At 39.8% G+C, this 26,964-nt stretch overlaps 1 protein-coding gene and 1 long non-coding RNA gene across 4 annotated transcripts; one reads left to right on the top strand and one right to left on the bottom strand.

Moving 5' to 3' along the window:
- Positions 1-9,386: 9,386 nt before the first annotated feature.
- On the bottom strand, positions 9,387-14,568 carry LOC120025841. Its single transcript, XM_038970538.1, has 3 exons — positions 14,375-14,568; positions 12,224-12,367; positions 9,387-11,969 (listed from the first exon to the last, which is right to left on the bottom strand). The coding sequence occupies exons 1-3, from the start codon at positions 14,375-14,377 to the stop codon at positions 11,739-11,741; spliced, it is 378 nt and encodes a 125-aa protein (XP_038826466.1). The 5' UTR covers positions 14,378-14,568; the 3' UTR covers positions 9,387-11,738.
- Positions 14,569-15,073: 505 nt separating this feature from the next.
- LOC120026032 lies at positions 15,074-21,052 on the top strand. 3 transcript variants are annotated; one of them, XR_005473055.1, is made up of 5 exons: positions 15,074-15,242; positions 15,975-16,061; positions 19,401-19,519; positions 19,700-20,314; positions 20,525-21,052. It is a non-coding gene; the product is annotated as an uncharacterized LOC120026032 (long non-coding RNA). The 3 variants fall into 3 exon arrangements; XR_005473054.1 differs by having other exon boundaries at positions 19,401-20,119; positions 20,195-20,314; XR_005473053.1 differs by having other exon boundaries at positions 19,401-20,314.
- The last annotated feature ends 5,912 nt before the right edge of the window (positions 21,053-26,964 follow it).

Below are 26,964 nucleotides of genomic sequence, written 5' to 3'. Positions count from 1 at the left end.
AATGCTCCCCGTCGCCTGACCAGTGCGGGGAGGTGGAATAACCCGCACCGGGCTATGTAGGCGAACCGGGGACACCATGCGTAAGGCTGGTGCCATGTAAGCCGGCCCGAGGAGACGTACTGGTGGCCAGATATGTAGGGCCGGCTTCATGACATCCGGCTCAACGCTCAATCTAGCCCTACCAGTGCGGGGAGGTGGAATAACCCGCACCGGGCTATGCACACGTACAGGAGACACCGTGCGCTCTACTGCGTAACACGGTGTCTGCCCGTACTCCCGCTCTCCACGGTTAGCCTAGGAAGTGGGCGCAGGTCTCCTACCTGCCCTTGGCCCACTACCTCTTAGCCCCCCCCCCAAGAAATTTTTGGGGTTTCTTCTCGGGCTTCCTTGCTAGCCGCGTACCTTCATATCTCCGGTCTTGAGCTTGATTCTCCGGCTTCCAGCCACGTCTCCTTGCTGCCTCCTCATACCACCGCTCTTGGGCTCTCGCTGCCTCCATCTCCTCACGAGCGCGGCGATATTCCCCAATATGTGCCCAGTGTCCTTTTCCCTCCAAGACTTCTTCCCAAGTCCACGAGTCCTGATTATTTGGTCGCTGCTCGTAGTCACACTGCTTGGTTCTGGTAATTTGGTGGGTGGTTCTGTAACGGCGTTCCTCCTCCTCTTCATCCGAAGAGGAGGAGCAGGGATTGAACCAAAATGCAGCGTTTGAATTCGACATAATATTTATTTACAAAACGGAAAAACACGACAACACTTTAACAAACTACAAAACAATAAACGACGTAGACAGACCTGGACGACGAACTTACATGAAACACGAAGAACGCATGAACAGGAAAACTGACTACATAAAAGAACGAACGTACAAACAAACCGAGACAGTCCCGTGTGGCGCAACAAACACAGACACAGGAGACAACCACCCACAACAATCAATGTGAAAACACCTACCTTAATATGGCTCTCAATCAGAGGAAATGAAAACCACCTGCCTCCAATTGAGAGCCATATCAGGTCACCCTTTAAACCAACATAGAAACAGAAAACATAGACTGCCCACCCAAACTCACGTCCTGACCAACTAACACATACAAAAACTAACAGAAAACAGGTCAGGAACGTGACAGGAGGACACATATCTTGTTTGTTTTTTACAGCTTTTCTGCTACATATACATATATTTTATATATACATATACATTTTACATATACATTTTACATACACATTTTGCATACACATCTTACATTCATGGTACTTTTATATAAAGCAATCATATAACAATAATACATAACATAAACTCTTTAATCTCACCCCTCAGCCACTCTCAGCCCCTCCCACCTATCACCATAGACCACCCTCGTTTGTTTTCCATGTGCCATATATTTTTAAATTGTGCTGTTATATTTTTAACCTTTCTAATCGTATAGTATCCACAGATTGAGAGCTAAAGATGAAAACCTTTCCTATGAGTATAATTATATTATTTATTGACTGACTATGGCTTTCCAAATCGCCCAACACTGCTATTTGTAAGGTACATTGTAAATTAATGTTGTGATTTTTTTTACCATTCCTGAACCTGTGACCAGAAAAAAACTACACAGGGGCAATGCCAGAATAAATGATCTAGTGATTCTGTCTCTTCGCAGAAAAATCTACAGAGCTGAGATTGTTGTATGCCCCATATATACAGTGGGGCAAAAACGTATTTAGTCAGCCACCAATTGTGCAAGTTCTCCCCCTTAAAAAGATGAGAGAGGCCTGTAATTTTCATCATAGGTACACTTCAACTATGACAGACAAAATGAGAAAAAAAAATCCAGAAAATCACATTGTAGGATTTTTTATGAATTTATTTGCAAATTATGGTGGAAAATAAGTATTTGGTCACCTACAAAACAAGCAAGATTTCTGGCTCTCACAGACCTGTAACTTCTTCTTTAAGAGGCTCCTCTCCTCCACTCGTTACCTGTATTAATGGCACCTGTTTGAACTTGTTATCAGTATAAAAGACACCTGTCCACAACCTCAAACAGTCACACTCCAAACTCCACTATGGCCAAGACCAAAGAGCTGTCAAAGGACACCAGAAACAAAATTGTAGACCTGCACCAGGCTGGGAAGACTGAATCTGCAATAGGTAAGCAGCTTGGTTTGAAGAAATCAACTGTGGGAGCAATTATTAGGAAATGGAAGACATACAAGACCACTGATAATCTCCCTCGATCTGGGGCTCCACGCAAGATCTCACCCCGTGGGGTCAAAATGATCACAAGAACGGTGAGCAAAACACCCCGAAACACACGGGGGGACCTAGTGAATGACCTGCAGAGAGCTGGGACCAAAGTAACAAAGCCTACCATCAGTAACACACTACGCCGCCAGGGACTCAAATCCTGCAGTGCCAGACGTGTCCCCCTGCTTAAGCCAGTACATGTCCAGGCCCGTCTGAAGTTTGCTAGAGAGCATTTGGATGATCCAGAAGAAGATTGGGAGAATGTCATATGGTCAGATGTAACCAAAATAGAACTTTCTGGTAAAAACTCAACTCGTCGTGTTTGGAGGACAAAGAATGCTGAGTTGCATCCAAAGAACACCATACCTACTGTGAAGCATGGGGGTGGAAACATCATGCTTTGGGGCTGTTTTTCTGCAAAGGGACCAGGATGACTGATCCGTGTAAAGGAAAGCATGAATGAGGCCATGTATCATGAGATTTTGAGTGAAAACCTCCTTCCATCAGCAAGGGCATTGAAGATGAAACGTGGCTGGGTCTTTCAGCATGACAATGATCCCAAACACACCGCCCGGGCAACGAAGGAGTGGCTTCGTAAGAAGCATTTCAAGGTCCTGGAGTGGCCTAGCCAGTCTCCAGATCTCAACCCCATAGAAAATCTTTGGAGGGAGTTGAAAGTCCGTGTTGTCCAGCAACAGCCCCAAAACATCACTGCTCTAGAGGAGATCTGCATGGAGGAATGGGCCAAAATACCAGCAACAGTGTGTGAAAACCTTGTGAATACTTACAGAAAACATTTGACCTCTGTCATTGCCAACAAAGGGTATATAACAAAGTATTGAGATAAACTTTTGTTATTGACCAAATACTTATTTTCCACCATAATTTGCAAATCATTTCATAAAAAATCCTACAATGTGATTTTCTGGATTTTTTTTTCTCATTTTGTCTGTCATAGTTGAAGTGTACCTATGATGAAAATTACAGACCTCTCTCATCTTTTTAAGTGGGAGAACTTGCACAATTGGTGGCTGACTAAATACTTTTTTGCCCCACTGTATAGCATTCTGTTGCTGGCAAGAATTTTGTATAATCATTTAAATGAAAAAACTCTAAGTGTTGAATCAAGTGTTGTTTTTTGGACCAGTTCATAAACCATGTGCCATGGAATCGGTACATCGAAAATCTCTTCCCATTTATTTTGCAACCTGTATGGCGCAGCTGTCAACATTTCTGTCCTCAAATAAAATAAAAAAATTCAGCCAATTTGTATCGTTAATATATGGAAGGCAAATAAGTTCCCTACCTTCTCCCTTTTTCACTTGCCTCCTCCATTATTGTGTTCATGCTGCAATCAGTTGGTTATAATTTTTTTATTGAGCAAACGTTCCCATATATTTTCGATAGCTGCACATGTGACATAACTTCTCCGTTTGTATTCATAATATCATTAATAAATATAATACAATAAAAATAAATCCATAAAGAATGTTTTTTTATTAATCAGTATATTTGAGTTTAACCATAACATTTGTTGTAATATTTGTTCTATCATTTCTGGAGGATAAAACTGAAATTGTAAGCAGCTTTATATGGCTTGTTGAAGAAAGGAAGATACTGTCAACAAAATTAAATTTTCAATTAGTTGGAAATGAGAAGTTGTAATCTGTATAAAGGCAAAAAGGCCATTTTTGAACAATGGATGACCCTTTCTTAATAATCTACTGGAGAACCATTTTGGGTTTAAATATAATGTCACGCCCTGATCGTAGATTGCTTTGTATGTTTCTATTTTCAGGGTGTGATGTGGGTGGGTATTCTATGTTGTAGATCTAGGTTTTCTGTTTCTGTGTGTTTGGCCTGGTGTGGTTCCCAATCAGAGGCAGCTGTCTATCGTTGTCTCTGATTGGGAGCCATACTTAGGTATCCTGTTTTCCCACTTTTGTTTGTGGGTGGTTGTTTTCTGTTTAGTGTATGTCACCTTGCAGAACTGTTTTGTTTTCTCCTCGTTGTTATTTTGTGTAGTGTTCAGTTTTGATTAAGTTATTATCATGAACACTTACCACGCTGCATTTTGGTCCTCTTCTCCTTCTCCAGACGACAGTCTTTACATATAATTTATGTATGAGTGATGCTTTTAGTGAGAGGTTTAAAGCTTTAATATTTAATCATTTTATCCCCACAAACTCATATTCATAATATAAATAGGCACATTTAATTTTGTCTGGCTTAGCATTCCAAATAAAACAAATCATTTTTTGCTCATATGATTTAAAAAACGAGTCCTCTGGAGTAGGCGGGCCATTAGTAAGTAAGTAAACTGTTATACGATCAAAGAGTTAATCAATGTGATTTCTCCATAAATAGACATGTATTTACCTCTCCATGGTTGCAGAATCTTATCTATTTTTGCAAACTTTCTATTGAAATTGATTGTGGTAACTTCATTTATATGATTTGAGATCTGAATACCAAGTTGTCTACTTCACAATTCGCCCATTTTATTGGTAAACTACAAGGTAGTGTAAACACTGTGTCTTTTAACAATCCAATACGTAATATGTCATAATTAATATGTCATTATTAGGTTTTAGTCCAGAGAGGCTAGAAAAGTGATCAAGATCTTCAATGAGACTGTGCAGGGATCCAGAGTCATTGGCACTTTTGTTTTTATCCCCTGGATTTCTAACCCCTTGATGCTCCTGTTGGATCTAATTTTAATAGCTAGCATTTCAATGGCCATAATAAACAGATATAGAGACAATGGACAGCCTTGTTTAACTCCTCTTAAAAGCTCAATACTTTCTGAAAAGTAACCATCATTTACAATATTACATCTGAGGTTGCTGTACATAACTTTAAGCCATTGTATAAGAGATTCACCGAAATTAAAGTAATCCAAGCATTTAAATATAAATTCTAGTCATACTTTATCAAACACCTTCTCAAAATCTGCTATGTGTAACGGATTTCCTCTTCGTCTGAGGAGGAGTAGCAAGGATCGGACGAATGTGCAGCGTGGTAAGTGTCCATAATGAGATAGTTAATAAATCAACAGAACACTGAACAAAATAACAAAAGTACAAACTGTCACGCCCTGACCTGAGTATTCTTTGTTTTCTTTAAATATTTTGGTTAGGTCAGGGTGTGACGAGGGTGGTTTGTGTGTTTTTGTCTAGTCTAGGGTGTTTGTACTGTCTAGGGTTTTTTTGTAGACTTATGGGGTTGTGTTCATTCTAGGTGTTTATGTAAGTCTATGGTTGCCTAGATTGGTTCTCAATTAGAGGCAGGTGTTTATCGTTGTCTCTGATTGGGAACCATATTTAGGCAGCCATGTTCTTTGGGTATTTTGTGGGTGATTGTTTCCTGTGTCAGTGTTTGTGCCACACGGGACTGTTTCGGTTTGTTCACGTTTATTGTTTTTGTATTTGTGTTCATGTTCAGTTTTCCCTATTAAAACATGGACACCTACCACGCTGCGTATTGGTCCGATCTTTGCTACACCTCTTCAGAGGAAGAAGAGGACGACAGCCGTGACACAAACAAACAACCGAAACCGTCCCGTATGGTGCAAACACTGAAACGGAAAATAACCACCCACAACACACAATGGAAAACAGGCTACCTAAATATGGCTCCCAATCAGAGACAACGAAAAACAGCTGCCTCTGATTGGGAACCACACCAGGCCAAACACATAGAAAACAAACAACCTAGAAAAAAGAACATAGACTGCCCACCCCAACTCACGCCCTGACCAACCTAACACAAAGACATAAAAAAGAAACTAAGGTCAGAACGTGACACTATGAAGACCAGGCCTGGTATCTTTGATGCTTCACAATGTTCAATTGTTTCAAGTAATTGTCGTATATTATCTCCAATATATCGTCCATGTAAAAAACCTGTCTGATCAGGATGAACAATATCTGGTAAAACCTTTTTTATTCTATGTGCTATGCATTTCACCAGGATTTTCAAATCACAACATTGAAGTGTAAGAGGCCTCCAGTTTTTTAAATGGACTGGATCTTTATACTTACCACCTGGGTTCTGTTTAAGTAGTAATGCAATTAGACCTTATTGTTGAGTACCTGAAAGTCTACCATTTTTAAAGGAGTAATTAAAACATGCTAATAATGGATCTTTGAGTATATCAAAAAAAGGTCTGATATACCTCTACTGGTATACCATCAAGTCCTGGTGTTTTTAAAGAATTAAAATATTTCATTGCCTCAAAAAGTTCCTCTTCTGTAAGTTGGCCTTCACACTGATCTTTCTGAACATTTGTTAAATTTCCCTTATTATTATTATTATTATTATTAGGGAAGAAATCCTGAATTACATTCAGTAGAAATAGAGGAGACTGAAAAGAAATAGAGGAGACTGAAAAGAAAACATATACTCAAAATATTTTGCTTCCTCTTTCAAAATATAATTTGGTAAATGTACTGTAGATATTCCATAAAAAATCAGCCCGTTTCCAAATACAATAGTAATTTACAACATTAACAATGTTTTCACTGTACTTCTGATAAATTTGATGTTATTTTAATGGACAAAAAAAGTGTTTTTCTTTCAAAAACAAGGACATTTCTAAGTGCCCCCAAACTTTTCAACTGTAGTGTATAAAAAATAAAAAAACAGAAATACCTAATTTACATAAGTATTCAGACCCTTTGCTTTTGAGACTCGAAATTGAGCTCAGGTGCATCCTGTTTCCATTGATCATCCTTGACATGTTTCTACAACTTGATTGGTGTCCACCTGTGGTAAATTCAATTGATTGAACATGATTTGGAAACGCACAAACCTGTCTATAGTTGACAGTGCATGTCAGAGCCAAAACTAAGCCATGAGGTCATAGGAATTGTCGGTAGAGCTCCAAGACAGGATTGTGTCGAAACACAGATCTGGGGAAGGTATCAAAGCATTTTTTGCAGCATTGAAGGTCCCCAAGAACACAGTGGCCTCCATCATTCTTAAATGGAAGAAGTTTGGAACAAGGGTTTTTCTTTATTTTTTAATATTTTCTACATTGTAGAATATTATTTCTCTCTTTTTGTAGAGAAAACTCATTTTGATTGGCTGGGCCTGTGGCTGTGCCCAGTCATATGAAATCCATAGATTAGGGCTAATGAATTAATTTCAATTGATTGATTTCCTTATATGAACTGTAACTCAGTAGAACCGTTGAAATGGTTGCATGTTTCGTTTATTATAAAATAATTCCAATCCCGAAGGCAAATGCAGTTTAGCGATATAAAAGGGCTGACTTTTATATGTAGATATGTAGATGCCTGGGAGCGGGAGGGAAGGCTGTTTGTATGCCGGCGGGTGGACTGGCTTTATGGATATCTCATCGAAACAGCTGCATGGAACAGCATTACTTTTTCTCCAAGCAGTGCAGAGGTAAAATGGCTGTAGTAGATGGCTTTGGATAGGTAGGGTAACTGCTAGTTTAGTCAAATAAAACCGTTTTAATCCCGATGCTGAGCTAAGGTGTAGCAGTTAATTATTGAATGACATGAGTTTGTAGAATATTAAGTCCCCTATTAGCCTATTTTAGAACCCAGAGAGTGAAATACTTACTCACCTCTCTAACATGTAGCGCAGCATTGCCGAACAGTCAGAATGTTGAACAAACTTGATTTCAATTTACTTTACATGTTGTCAGCTGATTTTTGTCCCTATGTCGGAGGTAATCAGAGACAAAATATCCACAGGGAAGTGTTATCAACCCGACCTTCAGTACGATGGTCTGTTTATTGGTTTGCAATTCGCACTGTGACAAACCCTTGCACAAATGGCTGAGCCTACCGAACCACAGACTGAAAGTTGGCCCATACAATCAGCAGGTAGATTTCACAAACACTTCCAGCTGATTACATACCTTTACATTATGCTACTGTTAACATGTTGTGAATCACCTGCAATGCCTTGGGAGATTGAAAATACAAGAGACAGAATTTACTGGGGCAGCAAAAAGTCGGTGAAACAACACTTTCCTGTGGATACCCTATTTCCACCTCCTACGGTCAAAAGGACCAACGGCACAGACAACCGGTAAAGTACTTGTAAATATAATTGTATTCAACATTCTGGCTTGTAGAGACTCTTGCTTCTATTTTAGGCATACTTATTTCAGACTGAATAGCACATCATACGGTAACCATGGTAACAGTCTGATTGTCACGACTTCCGCCGAAGTCGGTCCCTCTCCTTATTCGGGCGCTGTTCGGCGGTCGACGTCACCGACTTTCTAGCAATCACTGATCCATTTTTCATTTTCCATTGGTTTTGTCTTGTCTTCCTTCACACCTGGTTCCAATCCCATCAATTACATGTTGTGTATTTAAGCCTCTGTTTCCCTTCATGTCCTTGTTGGAGATTGTTTTATTGTATGTTATGTGCAAGTCATGTGTCGGTGTGCGACGGGTTTTGTACCCACTTATATTATTTTTTGTATATTTTGGTTTTTGGAGTTTTATGAGCACTTATTAAACGACTCCATTTATACCAAGTTCGTTTTCCTGCGCCTGACTTCCCTGCCACCGACACGCACCCATTACACTGATGCTTAGGCAAGTCCCCTATTGATGTGGATGAAATTAGAGAAACAAGGTGATAATGTCTTTGTGTTTTAGTTTTTCTAAATTGTGTAGAAATGCAGTAAATAAATGAGCTTAATTGTTTTGCTGATATTACGCCCCTGGATGCGCAGTTTCTTCAAACGAGCACACCATTCAGTCATTTATGGTTAATACATATCATTGGGTGGAACATACTCTTTCGATGCCCCTCCTGGAGATGCAGGTTTTTGGATCAAGTGCAAAATCCCTTCACCGGGGTAAACTGGCATGCAAAACAAATGCTATGTGCCCTAGGCTGAATTCCATTTAAAAACTTTATATTTAGCTTGTCCTTGATGACTTTTTCCAAATGATTGGATAGGTTGAAAGGGCAGAGTCAAAGCATGTATTAAGGGAATTTAAACATTCTAAACCATCTGGCAGAGTTGTGATGAGGGAAAGGAGATTATTTCCCATTTGGAATGCAGTAAGGTTGATACATTCAAATCACTTAAAGACAAAATAGCCTATTGGTAATTGCCAGCCAATCATGTTGAAATAATGAGCAATCAGGGTTAATGTACTTTTTTTTAATCAACTGGATAAAATAAATCAATAATGCAACTGCACGATAACAAAACATATTTTTGACTCAATGTCCATTCAACTGGTCAATGAACTAGACACAGCTGTCTATTGGGGAGTTCCTGTTTACTGTTTATAAAAGGGTTGAACAGGTGTCATTGTCAACAACATAATCCCATCTAGTGTTTACACTACATACGTCAGTTATTTAGCAATCAAGGGCATTTTTGTTATTGCCTATTATTTAATGTGACTATCAATCAGTTGTTCAGCATTGAGGGACATTACACTCCTTTCTAAAAATTGTGTTGCATGTTGAAATACAACATCTCTCAGACCAATTTTAAAGGGAATACTATTGTCAGTTAAATCCTGATCTTGACAATGGAATGCCTTGTTTTGTCAACACGTGATGTCTATCAACTAGGCCTTCAAGAATGGCAGAGTAAATGGTGGTGTACCTTCAGTAAAATATAAACACACATTTTTGTTTGGATATATCTCTTTGGGAAATGAATGGTGTCATTGAAAATGTGAGGTTATTCAGGTTCAGACCTGGGATAACTATAGTTTTAACTATGCTTTGTGGAAGGTAACCATTTTTTAAGGGGGAACAAATAGTTACTTTGGAGGTGACTAAAAGTATTTGAATACAGATCCCAAAAAATGACTACTTTCTAAAACCATTTAAATACGCAACTGATAAAGCAAGTACCTTTTTTTATATTTCAATACCGATCTCAGGAAGTGACTACTTTTAAGAAACTATTGGATTGTCTGCCTTCAACTAACAAACTTTATCTGCAACTGCATGTTGAAGATAGAAATATAAATCTAAATCTATATAAATCTCCTATACTATTCCAATCTATTTGACAGTCATATTTGATATATACAATACATTTATATCTGAACATTCTGTAAATGTCCATTGCCATAGGTGTACATAATCAAGTCAAACCAATGATATTTTGTAAAGATAAGTATAAATCAGTTGACGTACAACTACAGTATGACTCTTTCAACATGCCACTGAAAAGGTAGAAAGTTGCAATTAATTTTATGATACCTGAAATTACTGCAGAGAAATTCAAAGCCATCTGCAAACAGCAAGTTGGATGCTTAGCAAAACCAACTTGGAACTTCTTTGTCCATCTGTGGGTAAGTGTTGTTTCAAACACACACTATAACATATTTAAAGAGACAGTTTACTCAGAATACGAACTAACATTATTTTCCACCTACCTTGGCTATAGTTATTTCAGTTTTGAGATAATTAGTTTCCTTGACACTTAATAGCTATATTTTGTAACCATTAGCATTCCACTTAACATAACTGTTCTTGTGCCTGTGTAATAAAACTGTAATTACTTTTGAAGCAACATTTTATTAGCATGTTACATAATTGGTAATTGCATTTTAATTGCATAGCAATGAGCTGAATTTTTGTAACTACTGTACACGAGGAATAATGACTGTCCTTATTCCACTTGTGTAATAACTCCTTTGTACAATTATAAAGCAATTTCCAAAGTCCTATGTAACAACAATGTCACAAAATTACTACACATGTATAAGAACTTGATGTCAACTGTTACTATATTACCTTGTCTCAATCATTATAAATACTGTGTATTTGTTGGTCATTTTTAAGCTGTTGAGGGGATTCCATGTCCTTCATGTATGTATATTAAGATTCATATCTAGGAGCCCTCCAAACCATGTGCTTATGGTCATTATATTTCAACTCAACTATTGTAGTTTTTGGTTTTTCATAAAATATTTGGCAACCATAAAATATTTTGTTTTCAAAAAAAGAGGTATTTCTCTGCAGTATTTTCTGAAAGACGAATTCAAAATATATATATTTTTCTGAGACCTGTATTTGAATATCAAAGGAAATGATTGCCACGAGTATTTGAAAAGAGGGTATTTTCAAATAAACTACAAAATACAACTATTTTATGTTCAGGTTAACCTTAGTTATGTATCCCAAGATGTACAGTAATGCATTATAAATGCTGTTGAAAGGAAATAGATCAAATCTATCTCGTCATCACCCCTAATGTCTTACCTTTTCTGATTTCAATATTATCAGATGTAATAGTTTACAGATAATTGGTAATCCCAACAAGATTCTGAATAATGGAATTCTTTAACAAGTTTTGCACCTAATAAGTTATTTATCTTCCCTGATGGATCTGTAGAAGTCCTTGTACACCCATTAGAGACAAGTAAAGTATCAACAACAGAAGCTAGAAAATACTTTTGACCGATAGTAGTATCCTTCAAGTAGTGTCCACTATGTTTCCTTTTCAGCCCTATTGATTCTAGGCTATAGCCTACTTCCCAGGCCCAATGGTTGTTGGTGTAATGCCTCCTTCGTTTATTGGGATACTGCCTATATCATGTGTGTTTTCAGGGCTAGATCTGTTGACCAACATGAAGGTGGCTACTAGAATGACAATTATGGCCGAGGCTGCAACAACAGCAATGAGCTTCCATTTGGCCTTGATGTTGTCACATTTCTTCTGCTGCTTCAACTTCTTTGAGGTCTTGTGGAAGGACTCGCTCTAAACAAACAAACAAACCAATCAAGCACTAAAGTCAATTCACCGTTCTGACAAAACACCACTGTCTATCTTGAACACCAAAAAGGACCTCCGGTTGTGGAAGGCTTGGCCAGAGTGAGGTCTGAACAGCTTTAATATTAAAAAGTGATGCATCTGAAGAAAATATCTGAATTGGATCAGATCAGGATAAAAATGGTATCAGTGCAAGTGTGTGTGTGTAAATAATAATAATTAAAAAGCAATCCCAGTCTCACTTTTAACTTCAGTTCCTCAGCCCTTTCATCAAGGTCCTGCAGTTTTGCCTTGCGTTCCTCTGTCTTCTCCATGTTGTCCATCATGATGACCTTCACCACCTCCGCCTCTTCCTGAGCCTGACGCAGCCGACTGTTCTTGTCAGGCTGAGAGAGATGACACGTGAATTAAATAAAAATATTTTCCTACAGTTCTGTCAAAGCGCTGTAATGTTGATAAACTCATATGAACTGGATACTGCATATTATACAGCACCACACCATGTTTATTGAAAATATAATGAGCCTCCTGCTTGTAACTGTCACCCCTTTTCAGGAAGATCTCATAATTGAATCAAGATATTGATATCATCCTCAGAAAAGTTGAAGATGTCACTCAACCTGTAACCACCTGGAACAGAATATCTAACAATAAATATAATATAAACAATGAAACAAAACTCCCTTGAGATTTAAGAGATTCTCTTTTTTAGCCAGAGGAAGAGGTAGAATGTGTTTCGCTACAGGGTGAAGTTTCCCCTAGGTACAGATCTAGGATCAGTTCCCCCTCCCCCAATCCTAACCTTAACCATTAAACTGGCCCCAGATCAGCATTTATAGGGGCAACTTCACCCTGAGTTCAAGGCTGAAATGTAGCACTCTAAAACAGGAAGAACTGTAAAACAAGCAGCTGTCAAGGAATGTATTTTTGTAATTGTTGGCTACAGCTAAATAATGCATGGGGTTGTATTCATGAATGTCTCAGCCTCCAGTATTTATGCTGCAGTAGTTAATGTGTCGGGGGGGCTAGGGTCAGTTTGTTATATCTGGAGGACTTCTCCTGTCTTATCCGGTGTCCTGTGTGAATTTAAGTATGCTCTCTCTAATTCTCTCCTTCTCTCTCTTTCTTTCTCTCTCTCGGAGGACCTGAGCCCTAGGACCATGCGTCAGGACTACCTGGCATGATGACTCCTTGCTGTCCCTAGTCCACCTGGCCTTGCTGCTGCTCCAGTTTAAACTTTTCTGCCTGCGGCTATGGAACCCTGACCTGTTCACCGGACGTGCTAAAAAAGCCAACTGACATTTACTCCTGAGGTGCTGACTTGCTGCACCCTCGATAACTATTGTGATTATTATTATTTGACCATGCTGCTCATTTATGAACATTTGAACATCTTGGCCATGTTCTGTTATAATCTCCACCCGGCACAGCCAGAAGAGGACTGGCCACCCCTCATAGCCTGGTTCCTCTCTAGGTTTCTTCCTAGGTTTTGGCCTTTCTAGGGAGTTTTTCCTAGCCACCGTGCTTCTACACCTGCATTGCTTGCTGTTTGGGTTTTTAGGCTGGGTTTCTGTACAGCACTTTGAGATATCAGCTGATGTACGAAGGGCTATATAAATACATTTGATTTGATTTTGATTTTATGTTTTTATTCAACAAAATATGAAGATAAATGATACCCTTTCAAATATAATGTATTTGTCAAATCAATTCCACATTTGATTGAACTGTGTTCTGAAAACTCAAATTAATATTATCTATTTTACAATATGTTGTCTGTTTTGATTTACAGTAAGTCAATCTTATGATACACCTCTGAAATATGAATAGGCCTATATGTTAAATTGTTATCCTGTAGGTGCAATAAAATGTGTCAACGTCCTCCAACTAGGCAAGGATATGCTGGGATATGTCTCAAAGTATACTGTCTTCCTCTCTCCGTCTCCTCATCTGTGCAATGTCTGAAAACTAAACTGTAAAATAAATCCCGACATAGCATGTGGAATCTAATCTTACCTGTTTGTCATGTTCTTTGAAATCACTAGACTACAGGCGAATGGAGAGGGACGAGCAGAGGAACCCACTTTTGGCTATTGAGATGCACCCAAGGTGAATGCTCAAACAAAGCAGCGTTTCAAACACGCATTTAATTAACCACTTGTAACTGGTGTTTACAAAATATTCTGTATTATCATAACATATAGACTAGGCTCTATATGAATCCTCCCTAGTCTCAAAAGTAATGTCATAGAACATTATTCCGTCAACAAAGACAAAAAGAAAGTGGAAGTAGCCCATGCATCTGAAGTTAAATTCCAAATGATAATAAATAGTTTTTGAATGTCAAACAAAACAATTCCCTTTTATTGATTTACTTTGGATTAATAGCTTACCATGTTTCTGCACGATCTTATTGTTATCCCGAGAATAAATAATTTATCCGAGTCGGTGAAAAATCCAGTAGAAACTATTCCAGTTGGGAGACAGCGTGAAAACTTTTGGAATTTATGCCGCGTTCAAGTGCTAGTTGGAACTCGGAAATGTCCGACTTGCTAACTGGTTGACGGCACGTGTACTTCAAACATCTAGTCATTTGGACATTTCCGAGTTACCTATTAAGGAGGACTAGCATGTGAATGTGGAATTACTACCTCCGCCTCGTTCGTGATAGTGAACTGCTCTACACATTATTATTACAACATTCTTTCTGCAGCCTGCCATATCGTAGAAGGAAGAGGAGGGTAACCTTCCTCCCTGGTTGACTTTGCATAAATGTTCTATTGCAGCTTGAAAGAATCTCAGGGAAGTTATTATATTCTAATCTATGATAGTTATTCTACTCACGTTAAAGCATATAGTGTACACTTTACAGTGTAAATGGCAAGGTTTATTGATAAGGGACTTTTTCCATGGCTACCCATGATATATTCACATGTGTAACTGACAGTTAGACCTCCAGGTTATGTCGTTGTTTTTTGTTTGAATTGTTTACGTGTTCGCTGTGCGGGGGAAATGATAAGACAAGCGGAACTACGTAGCTAATAACTGTTGTACCGGGGATCCTTATTGTAGCAACACACTGTTGGAGGGAATGCAATCCCATTAGCTAAGTTTTCATGTCATCGGGTGTAGTTCGTAAAGGTTGAAGCATGTATGTTAGGATGGTAAGGTTAGAATAATTAAGAATGAAGTGTGAATTCATGCCAGGAATAATAAGTGTGAAGTTTGATTTCCTCCCTTCTGTAATAAGCAGCCAATGAGGTATTTTTCCTTTATTCATGTGTTTAATCTGATACTGTTATAGCGCCGGCTAAACTGTTTATGTATGTAAGCACTTCAGAGTTATACCAAGCTAATAAGTCACTCGTAAAATAAGGAGGTTGTAAGAGTGTGCTTAACTGTATTTTCATTTGCTTTATAGTTCTCACGGAAGGTGATAATTCTTGACTAAATCTACAGAATAAAGCCGCCAGTTAAAATCAAGGAACGCTTGTTCTTGTGGTTACTGGAGGGAACTACAACATGATCGTTTTATATTTGTTTGTTCAAATGTCATCCGTGTAGTGTTCGTTCAATCAATTTCCGAATATATACAACCAAGACGGATAATCATTTCGACTGCATTAATTCATTTTTTTTATGTCGTCCACAAGATTGAACAGAGATGGTGTGGGCATAGAGAGGAGGGGCTGCAACATGATTACGTGGCTAGCTGTTTTCAAAGTAAAAGCTGTGTTACTGATATTACCTGAACATATCCAGCTAGCTAGCTTTCGCAGGTTAGTTATAAATTAAAGTCACCAATAAGTAACGTTAGTTAGTTAGCTGCCTTCAATTATTGGTGGCTTTACAGACAAGACAGGGAGATTATATTATAAGCCACCAAGCATTGAGCTAAAACTAGCTAGCTATCATACCAAACAGGTGAGTGTGCGTGCCTATGTATGTATGTATGTATGTATGTATGTATGCATGTATGTCTGTCTATGGTAGGTTACAAGGATCGTTCAAGACTATCCAGCCCCAGCTAACACGGCTTGACATACCGAGTTTTGACCATGACCCTTTCTCTGCCATCAGGTGAGTATGAGTTAATGATCAACAATGTTTTACTCTGTATGGTGTATGTAGGTGGTAATTCCCTCCACCTAATAATGGCAGAGATTTAAGGAAGTAAAATGGATCGTTCAATCATTCTCAATGGTAGTTCGTGAGTATATCTGTAGAGAAATAGGTGGGCATACTGCATATGGCCACTACTACACCACTGCATGAGATTGAAGCTGGTTTGGTTGACAGTGACACTACACATGTACAGGCAGGCACTGCCATTCCTTGCCTTGCATGGTATGGCTTCGTATATACTAGAGTAGGTATTCCCAAACAGGGGTACCCAAATAAAAAATATACTTTTTTTGTGTGACTTTTTTGCTTCACATTTTCAAACAGTCCATTTATATTTTCCAACAGGGTTATACATTTGGGTGATGTTTTTTTCTCGCCTGAGTAGCCTCGTTTCACTGCCCATAATAAAAGTAAACCATCTTTTTAATTTTTTAATTTTTATTTCACCTTTATTTAACCAGGTAGGCTAGTTGAGAACAAGTTCTCATTTACAACTGCAACCTGGCCAAGATAAAGCAAAGCAGTGCGACACAAACAACAACACAGAGTTACACATGGAATAAACAAGCATACAGTCAATAACACAATATAAAAAAATAGTCTATATACAGTGTGTGCAAATGGCGTGAGGAGGTAAGGCAATAGTAGGCCATAGTAGCTGTGTAATTACAATTTAGCAAATTAACACTGGAGTGATAGATGTGCAGATGATGATGTGAAAGTAGAAATACTGGTGGGCAAAGAGCAGAAAAGTAAATAAAAACAATATGGTGGTGAGGTAGGTAGATTGGATGGGCTATTTACAGATGGCCTATGTACAGCTGCAGCGATGGGTTAGTTGCTCAGATAGCTGATGTTTAAAGTTAGTGAGGGAAATATAAGTCTCCAGCTTCAGCGATTTTTGCAATTCGTTCCAGTCATTGGCAGCAGAGAACTGGAAGGAAAGGCAGCCAAAGGAGGTGTTGGCTTTGGGGATGACCAGTGAGAAATACCTGCTGGTGTTCAATGAAATAACACAATGTCAAATACAGGTAGCCTAGTCAAATAATTAACATCCAATCACATTAACCATTACTCTCTCGCAGGAATTCCACTAACGGTCCAAATGTAGCCAACATAGCTGCTGCTCATGTTGGTATTTGAACTAATGGCGCAAAAGCTTTTACAGGGAGACATAGTGGAGTGGTAACGCATGTGCAAGCAGTTGCTCCCGATGCCACTTGGGTACATTGCATCATCCACCGAGAGGCTCTTGCTGCCAAGGGAATGTCTGCTAGATTGAAAGACGTTTTGGACACTACAGTGAAAATGGTTCACTTTGTTAAAGCAAGGCCCCTGAACTCTTGTGTATTTTCTGCACTATGCAATGATATGGGCAGCGACCGTGTAATGCTTTTACAATGTACAGAAAGGAGTCTGCTGGTTATCAAGGGACAAATTATTGATGTTTTTTTTGAGAGATGAGCTTAAAGTTTTCTGTACTGACCATAATTTTCACTTGTCTGACTGCTTGTGAGAAACTCGTCATCACGCACGACTGGCCTATCTGGGTGATTTATTTTTTCTCGCCTGAATGATCTGAATCTTGGATTACAGGGACTCTCCGCAACTATATTCAATGTAGGGACAAATTTGAGGCTATGATTAAGAAGTTGGAGCTCTTCTCTGTCTGCATTAACAAGGACAACACACAGGTCTTTCCATCATTGTATGATTTTTTTTGTGTGCAAATGAACTCAAGCTTACGGACAATGTCAAATGTGATATAGCGAAACATCTGAGGTGGATGCGCAGTTATGCAGGAACTTTCCCAAAACGGATGACACAAACAACTGGATTCGTTATCCCTTTCATGCTCTGCCTCCAGTCCACTTACTAATATCTGAACAAGAGAGCCCCATCGAAATTGCAACAAGCTGTTCAGTGAAAATGTAATTCAATCAGGAGCAACTGACAGATTTCTGGATTGGGCTGCGCTCAGAGTATCCTGCCTTGGCAAATCGTGCTGTTAAGACACTGATGCCCTTTGCAACCACGTACCTATGTAAGAGGGGATTTTCGGCCCTCACTAGCATGAAAACTAAATACAGGCACAGACTGTGGGAAATTATTTAAGACTGAGACTCTCCAATACAACACAACATTGCAAAGTTATCTGCATCCTTTCAAGCACACCCTTCTCATTAATCTGTAGGGAGTTATTCACAATTTTTGATGAACAAATAAGGTTTTATATGTAAGATGGCTAAATAAAGAGCAAAATTATTGATTATTATTTGTGCCCTGGTCCTATAAGAGCTCTTTGCTCTTTGTCACTTCCCACGAGCCAGGTTGTGACACAAACTCACACTCATTCTTATGTTTAATAAATGTATTGTATAGTGTGTGTGGCAGGCTTACAATGATGGCAAAAAACATAATTTGAGAGTGTGCTGACCCTGGTGCTAGAGGGGGTACGCAGCTGGAGGTTGAATGTTTGAAGGGGTATGGGACTATAAAAAGTTTGGGAACCACTGTACTAGAGCACTCAAACTCAACTCTGAACCTCAAAGCCAGTTCCACTACCCTTTTTCTTTCTTCCCCTCTAATCAGGGACTGATTTAGAGCTGGGACACCAGGTGGGTGCAATTCATTCTGGTAGAACAGAAATCCAATAGGCTCTGGACCTCATAGGGCAGAGTTACCCAAACTCAGTGCACATTTTGTTTTTGCCCTAACACTACACAGCTGATAAACAACTAATCATCAAGCTTTGATAATTTGAATCGGCTGTGTGCTGTTGGCATGGTGCAGGAGCAGGGTCAATAGGGTTAAAGTAGTGGACTGGGGTAGTGGGTTTTTAGAGTGTAGGTGGCAGCTGCAGAGAAGTACCTGGGTGTAAAATATTTTACTGCAGAAGACTTAGAAGATGTTTTAGAGATTTTGAATGAGGTAGTGGTATATAGGTGTAGGGTAGGCTGGTGGTGCAATAAAATAAAAAAAATCACGCCCCCCCCCCCCCCCTTTTTATTTTTGTATCACAAATGTACTGCAATTGAACATACACTACCGCACTGTAGGTGGTGGCATGCACATACAAAATGTGTGAACGCCATGATACCGAAGAAGAATCCTCAGCTGTGTAGTGTTAGGGAAAAAAACAAAACGTCCATCCCTTGGTGTCCCGAGTACGGAAAACGCTGTTGGAGAGTAAGAGTTGAATACCCCTATACTAGAGTATAATGACATATTTTTCAACAGGGACTGTGTGTAATGTGCGATTTAACTAAATTCACTCTGTATTTAACTGTGTAGAATCTTCGTTCTCCATAGAGACGTTGGATGCAGAATTATACTCCTATCCTGCACATGTTCAGGAGAGAAGAACATCCATAGACAAGGAGCTGCTGCAGCAGATAGACAACTTCCTACAGGTAACGAGCACACACATGGTAATCATTAACGCATAGAAAGGTTTAAAGTCTGCACTGAGAATCTTAGGGTGTTTCTTTGTGTGTGCATGTGTCTGTGTGGTGAGTTAAGGTGGAAGTGTTTCCTGATGTGCTCTCTTAGAGGGTATGTATCTGAAGGCTCTAACCTGTATGTGTGTGTAGGAACTGAGGAGGCAGACTGTTGTACCCTCTGTCCTCTCTGAAGGGGTTAGTGTGTGAAGGCTCTAGCCTGCTGCTTCTGTTGCTGCTCCCTCTGAGGAAGAACGTCTCGAAGAACATGACCTTCCTCTCACCAGGACACACACACACACATCTCAAGTCAGTTGTTTTAGTCACTGCCCTAATCATATTTTTTGTGCAAGGTAAGTGTTCTACACTGTTCTATGTGTTCTCAGTTTTGATTTAATTCCTAGACACTTCCACCCAACTGTGTGATGAGTCTGGTGGGCCAATGCGTCAAACTGTGGTCATAGGGAGCTGGGTGTAGATGGTGGAGGTGTTTGGGGTAGCAAGGACAGTGGACTCAGTGGAGGACATCCCAGCCACTTGGCAGTGTCGGCACTGCTACTTCCCACATGACAGGTAAGTGGACAGCTACTTATACAATCAGTCAATCAAAAGTCTATATTTGGCCTTTTTTTTTTTTTACTTCAGCAGTTGTCACAAAGTGCTTTTACAGTAACCTGGCCTACACAAGGGGAACCTGGGACACACTGCTCCTGCCATTTTTCTCCCCGTGTGATGACATATCCTGTTTAGGCACCTGGCCAAGTCCAGGTGAGCTCTCGTGTCCCAAATACATACATACACACAATTAGGAATGTTCCCCCTTTTTACATGGTGGTGTGTCAGAGGTGAGGGAGGATAAGCCAGTGTTTGAGAAGAGGTGTCTGGTGTGGGAGGACAACCATTACCTCCTACTCTCACCTAGCCCCTTAAACTTAAACCACTAACCCCTAAGTTTCCAACATGACCTGTGTGTTACAGGAGGAGTTGAAGGCGGAGCATGCCTCGAACCTGCGACGCACCCGGTGGTCTACGGTATGATGGCTGACTTACTTACTTCAAAAACCGAGCGACGCCTTCATGTTCACCCACGAAGACGTATCTCCCTTCGCCTCCCACCAACCCCCAAGGGGCACCTTCAACAGCTCCTCACCTTGACGACACACACTGTGGCTGAATCTCAATAGTCGAGTTAGTAGCTTCCTCTGTCACTTTAGTGAGGACAATACTGTTCTGGTTACACTAGTATGTACAGAGGCCCTCGATCATCAAATATGAACGCTTTTATGGAGGTTTTGTCTTATTTTGTGACACTGTTTTTACAGTCTTTTGTTTGTATTGGCTGCATTAAAACTAATTTCTATCAACTGTGTTGATATGGCGATTGCAACAATTGTCAGTTGGTGTGACAAATACAATTTCATGTCTTGTATATTTTCCATGCTTTTTCTTTTATTCATTATTTCATTAACAGCTACTTTGCTTTGGCTCTTATCACTACAAATTTGTATGAATAAAATTATAAATGAAAGTCATGCTATGTCTATGATCTGGTTTCTGAGTGGAATACTTTGCTGAGTCTACTTTCAACTGGCTTTTTGTATTTATGACTCCCCATTAGCTGCTGCAAAGGCAGCAGCTACTCTTTCTGGGGTCCAGCAAAATGAAGGCAGTTATAAACAATTAACAGATTTCACAACACACTGTGTGCCCTCAGCCCACTACTCTACTACCACATCTACAACATAAAATCCATGTGTGTATAGTGCGTATGTTATTGTGTGTGTCTGTTCAGTCCCCGCTGTTCCATAAGGTGTATTTTTATTTGACTTTTAAGTCTAACTTTACTACTTGCATCAGTTACTTGATGTGGAATAGAGTTCCATGTAGTCATGGCTCTATGTAGTACTGTGTGACTTCCATAGTCTGTTCTGGATGTGGACTGTGAAGAGACCTCTGGTGGCATGTCTTATGCATGGGTGTCTGAGCTGTGTGCTAGTAGTTTAAACCGACCACTCGGTGCATTCAACATGTCAATATTTCTCACAAATACAAGTAGTAATGAAGTCAATCTCTACTTTAAGCCAGGGTAGATTGACATGTATATTATTGTTAGCTCTCCGTGTACATTTAAGGGCCAATTGTAATTTTCCAATGTCCCTCTTTGACCACACGACTGAACAGTAGTCCAGGTGTGACAAAACTAGGGCTTGTAGGACCTGCCTTGTTGATAGCGTTAAGGCAGAACCGTGCTTTATTATGGACAGACCTCTCCTCATTTTAGCTACTGTTGTATCATTATGTTTTGACCATTACAGTTTACAATCCAGGGTTACTCCAAGCAGTTTAGTCTCCTCGACGTGCTCATTTTCCACCTTAATTATTACAATATTTTGTTCAGGTTTAGCGTTTAGTGAATGATTTGTCCCTACCAAATTAGACAGGACAACATGTTTTTGATGTCATTATTAACCTTAACCCCTAGTTCTGATTCAATCACAAAGGAATGAAGACCAAGAGCCTGTCTGGGGGGAAGCTGAAAATGTTGCCAAGGACCATTAGGCATGGCAAGTGCTTCTTGCTGCCTTATGCTCCCCAGAGGGCAAAGTACTGTACTTTCTATAGTCCTTGTCTCTAATGCTGAAAAACCTGTGTGTAACACATCCTGTTGGATGAGCAAGGACTATCAGCTAAATTAAACGCATATTCCAAAAGACTATAGTGAAACCTACACACTGCTTTCATTATGGCAGTCATTGAGGTCAGCCATCACTCACCTCTGCATACAGTGCAGGAAAACGTGTCCTTCAGAACCTGCTGCTGAAAGATTTGCTGGTGGAGCCTGGACATAGGCCACCACTGCAGGAAGCTAGTCAGCTGCAAAAAACACTTCCTCTATCTTGCTATAAACCCACGAGGGAAAAGGTGTATTCCTCCGTGTGGAAGGATTAGACCCTTTTTTTCCATTTTCGCCCAAAATGACATACCCAAATCTAACTGCCTGTAGCTCAGGCCCTGAAGCAATGATATACATATTCTTGATACCATTTGAAAGGAAACACTTTGATGTTTGTGGAAATGTGAAAGGAACGTAGGAGAATATAACACATTAGATCTGGTAAAAGACAAAGAAAAACCAACTGTTTAAAAAAAATCTTTGAAATTCAAGAGAAAGGCCATAATGTATTATTCCAGCCCAGTTGCAATTTAGATTTTGGCCACTAGATGGCAGCAGGGTATCTGCAAAGTTTTAGACTGATCCAATGAACCATTGTATTTCTGTTCAAAATGTTGTATCAAGACTGCCCAAATGTGCCTAATTTGTTTATTAATAACTAAGTTCAAAACTGTGCACTCTCCTCAAACAATAGCATGGTATTCTTTCACTGTAATAGCTACTGTAAATTGGACAGTGGAGTTAGATATCAGATATGTCTTTGTCCTGGGAAATGTTCTTGTTACTTACGTACAACCTCATTAGGCTACGTTTGCTCAACCGTCCGTGGGGGACCCACCAATCCTGAAGTAGTAATGGCTTAAAATAGATTAAAACAAAAATTGAGATGCAGGGTAACATCTTCTGAATATCATGTCCTTGTAAATTAACAAAACAGTCATTTACTGCCACACATCAGCTTAGCAGCAAACTTGCACCTAAACCCAATTTCTTGCTCATGTAACGGCTGTCCTCGCTGACAGAAGGAGAGGACCAAAACGCAGAGTGGTTAGTGTTCATTATTTAATGAAAGTCAACAAAACACTTCAAAATACACAACAACCAACAAACGTGACAAAACCGAAACAGTCCTGTGTGGCACAAACACTGACACAGGAACAAATACCCACAAAACACACGTGAAACCCCAGCTGCCTTAGTATGATTCTCAATCAGGGACAACGATTGACAGCTGCCTCTGATTGAGAATCATACCAGGCCGAACACAAAATCCCAACATAGAAAATCACACATAGACAAACCCACCCAACTCACGCCCTGACCAACTAAATAAATACAAGACAAAAGAAAACAGGTCAGGAACGTGACAGCTCAACCCATGCTTCTTACATCTAAGTTCCATTGCCTTATCCACACCCCAACATATTAGTATTGACACAATCCAGTCTCGACCTTTAATGACATTGTATTTATTGACCATAGTTTTATGTTAATTTGCAGATAAATAATTTCCTTATACAACATGTGTACTTACAATAACCCTACTCTTTGATGAGTCTGGACTAATTACCTACATGACTCAGGTGCATTTCTATGAATAACTGATAGAAACCAGACATATCAATGGATATAAGAACACAAATAAAGAATCAAATTGATATTTTCTACAATTGGAAAACTATTTGGCAACAGTTACCATCTGTTACGTTCCCCAGTTTCTGTGTTCTGGTTTGTATTTGAGTGTGTGTGTTTCAGGAGAAATTCCTGTAACTCCCCAAGCAGCTGATTGGTCGACCCCAGGCTAATTGATGATTGGAGCTGACCCCGCCCCCTCGTCAAGAAGCAGCTGACTCTAATCACCATTGCCACCAGAAGATATAAAAGCCAGTGTTCTGTTCAGAAGAAGAAGAAGAGAGAGAGAGAGAGAGAGAGAGAGAGAGAGAGAGAGAGAGAGAGAGAGAGAGAGAGAGAGAGAGAGAGAGAGAGAGAGAGAGAGAGAGAGAGAGAGAGAGAGAGAGAGAGAGAGAGAGAGAGAGAGAGAGAGAGAGAGAGAGAGAGAGAGAGAGAGAGAGAGAGAGAGAGAGAGAGAGAGAGAGAGAGAGAGAGAGAGAGAGAGAGAGAGAGAGAGAGAGAGAGAGAGAGAGAGAGAGAGAGAGAGAGAGAGAGAGAGAGAGAGAGAGAGAGAGAGAGAGAGAGAGAGAGAGAGAGAGAGAGGTGTTTGTTGCTTTGTCAAAGCTTCTTTAGTGGCCTAAGTTAGTTTACTCAGTTTTGTTTTAAAGTGTTTGTGAAATTGTTAATAATTATTCTGTTTCATTTGTTCCCAGGGGGGAAGGCACTTAGGGAGTGCTTAGGCAAGAGGCCCGAGGGCATACATATACCCGTAGTATATTCAATGTCTAGGCACACTAGGTAAGACCTGGGTGGACCACCCCCTGTATTTTGGTTAGGGCACCAGGTGGTGCTAAGTTAGGTAAGTAGTGGGTAGGCAGGTTAGATAGGAGAGGGGGAGCTTTGATATTTACTTTCTTTTCTTTGGTTCCGTCCAGCCCCTTTTCCCCATATTACTGTTTAAGGAAATAAATCCTAGTAACGGTAAATTCTGCCTTTGTCGTCCTTTCTCGCACCTACGGTCCATACCTCTTTCGCTTCACGGAGAGTTGAGTTGCAGCAGGGAGTTGCGTTCCCTCTTTTTAGAGGCGTGCGTAACACCATCTTTTTTGCCTCGATCTCCCCATGTCCTGGAGCATCAGAGTAGATCAGGGGGAACAGATCCTCCTGACATTTGTTGGCCGTTTTAGCTCAAGGTCCTACTCCACCCTTTGATGCTTGGAGCTCTTTAACTGGCTATTAACCCATAGTTGGGGCAGTGGTTGGGCGTGTCCACATGCCAGTGGGCATGCACATTACTCCTCTATGGCCCACTGCTGCTGCAAGATCGCAAGCAGTTTAGCCTAAGTCGTAAGTTAGCTAGTTACCATATGTTTTGCCATGAGGAGGCACTGCAAGGGTCTTGGTAGTGGAGAGGCTACTGTCAGGGGAAGTTTTCCTACATCTAGGTTCAAGCTGTGGCCCTTGGCAACTGCACTTGACGCACTACTTACCCTGTGGTAGAACCACCAACACAACTCAAGTAGGGATACAAAACTTTTGTACAGCGGAGTACATTTATTTAGGAAATTATACTCACTTTTGCAGCACAAGACATTATATGTATAGGATTGACTAGGGATAGCAGAAGGAGGATAAAAAACAATTTATGCTTGATCTGAAAATGGGGTCCGGAGGCTCCATACGGATGGTGTGAGACAATTGCGGAGCCTCTGGGGGCTTGCGGATGCTAAATCGATGCCGTGCGCCTCAAAGACTCTTCATGGTCAATCCGAAATCTGCAGTGGCTGTAAAGCATTTACTGCAATGCCTCTCTGCAGAAGTCAGCATTTCTCATACTACTTGTGCTTTGAGGAGCTGTCATACTGCATCCAATAAATTGGACTGTACCGCACCACTCGTAGTGATTCAGGGTTAATCGCTATAGCCATCCAGGTAATTACAAGCAACTGGCTAAACGAAAGACAAGACCTTACCTCTTCTAAAATGTTGGAGTCTGTTTCCCGGTGCTTGACTTAGTAGCTCAGCCAAAATAACATAAATTAAAAAGGCTACACCATTTTCCAACCTCAATCTCTATCCCGAATCTCCCCTTTGCCCCCCAGCAAAACTTTTCCCACATTTAGGCTATTGTTTATATGTGTATTTCACACTATGTTGAGCTAAAATTCGGAGTATAATGCTTGTATGGATGTCAACCAAATACATATTAATGTCATCATCAATCAACTGCATTACAATTGAAACTACTTTGACTACCACCACCGATGTCTGTATGCTAGCTATGCTACCAGCTTATACGAACAGGAGTTAGCATTTGGCAGTCACTTTTTCTAAACCTGAAAAGGGACAACTTCTAAATGTTATGCAGCAAAAATTGCCAAATATCAAAATCAGATTTTAGTAACCACATTGTGGGCCTGTTACAATACATCAATCATGACAGATTTGACAAATATCCACTTTATTGTATCAGATTTGTTGAATGTGCGCCAATCCAGCATCAAACACATGGAAACCATGTGTTTTATGTGTTCAATACCATTCCATTTATTCCATTCCAGGCATTACTATGAGCCTGTCCTCCCAATCAAGATGCCACCGGCCTCCTGTGCCCAATACCTCCCCAAATTATTTCCAGGAGTTCCAACTCATTTTCGTGTCTTTAAAATCACTACACAAGGTATCATAAAGATGTTTTTAAATGTGAACTTATTCTGATAGCCTTTAGTCAAAGTTGTCCATGTTTGTTGTCAAGGAAGTTGTCAAGGAAGTGAGTTTGTGTTTATACAATATGTACCTAAAGTTTCTTATTAGGAATTTTCAAATCTGATTTTTCTATATGTGGCCATGTTTGGAAATCAGTGGCAATCGGTACCATTTAAGATTAGGAAGGACGATTATTTTTTTAATGAGCATGGTCTTATTTCTATTACAGCATATTGTAACATTGATGTACAACAATATAACATTGATAAGTTTAGGCTACTATATGATACTCACATTTTCCCTATACCCATCATGAGGTTGCTACAACCTTAGCCAAGTTCATAACGTTTGTGTACAGGTCGAGATAAATTTGAGTAATCAGGTGACAGACAGTGACACATTCAAAACCGCCTTCCACACTCTAGCC

This window comes from Salvelinus namaycush, chromosome 31 (genome assembly GCF_016432855.1).
Source record: "Salvelinus namaycush isolate Seneca chromosome 31, SaNama_1.0, whole genome shotgun sequence".
Classification (NCBI taxonomy): Eukaryota; Metazoa; Chordata; class Actinopteri; order Salmoniformes; family Salmonidae; genus Salvelinus; species Salvelinus namaycush.
The sequence above is the reverse complement of the archived record's forward strand: the minus strand, read 5'-3'. Positions and strand labels throughout refer to the sequence as shown.

What these genes read in the sequence shown, in the direction of transcription:
- LOC120025841 (XM_038970538.1), bottom strand. An exon ending in CTGAGGAACTGAAGTTAAAA is followed by an intron (nt 11,970 to 12,223) that starts GTGAGACTGGGA and finishes TTGTTTGTTTAG; the next exon opens with AGCGAGTCCTTCCACAAGAC.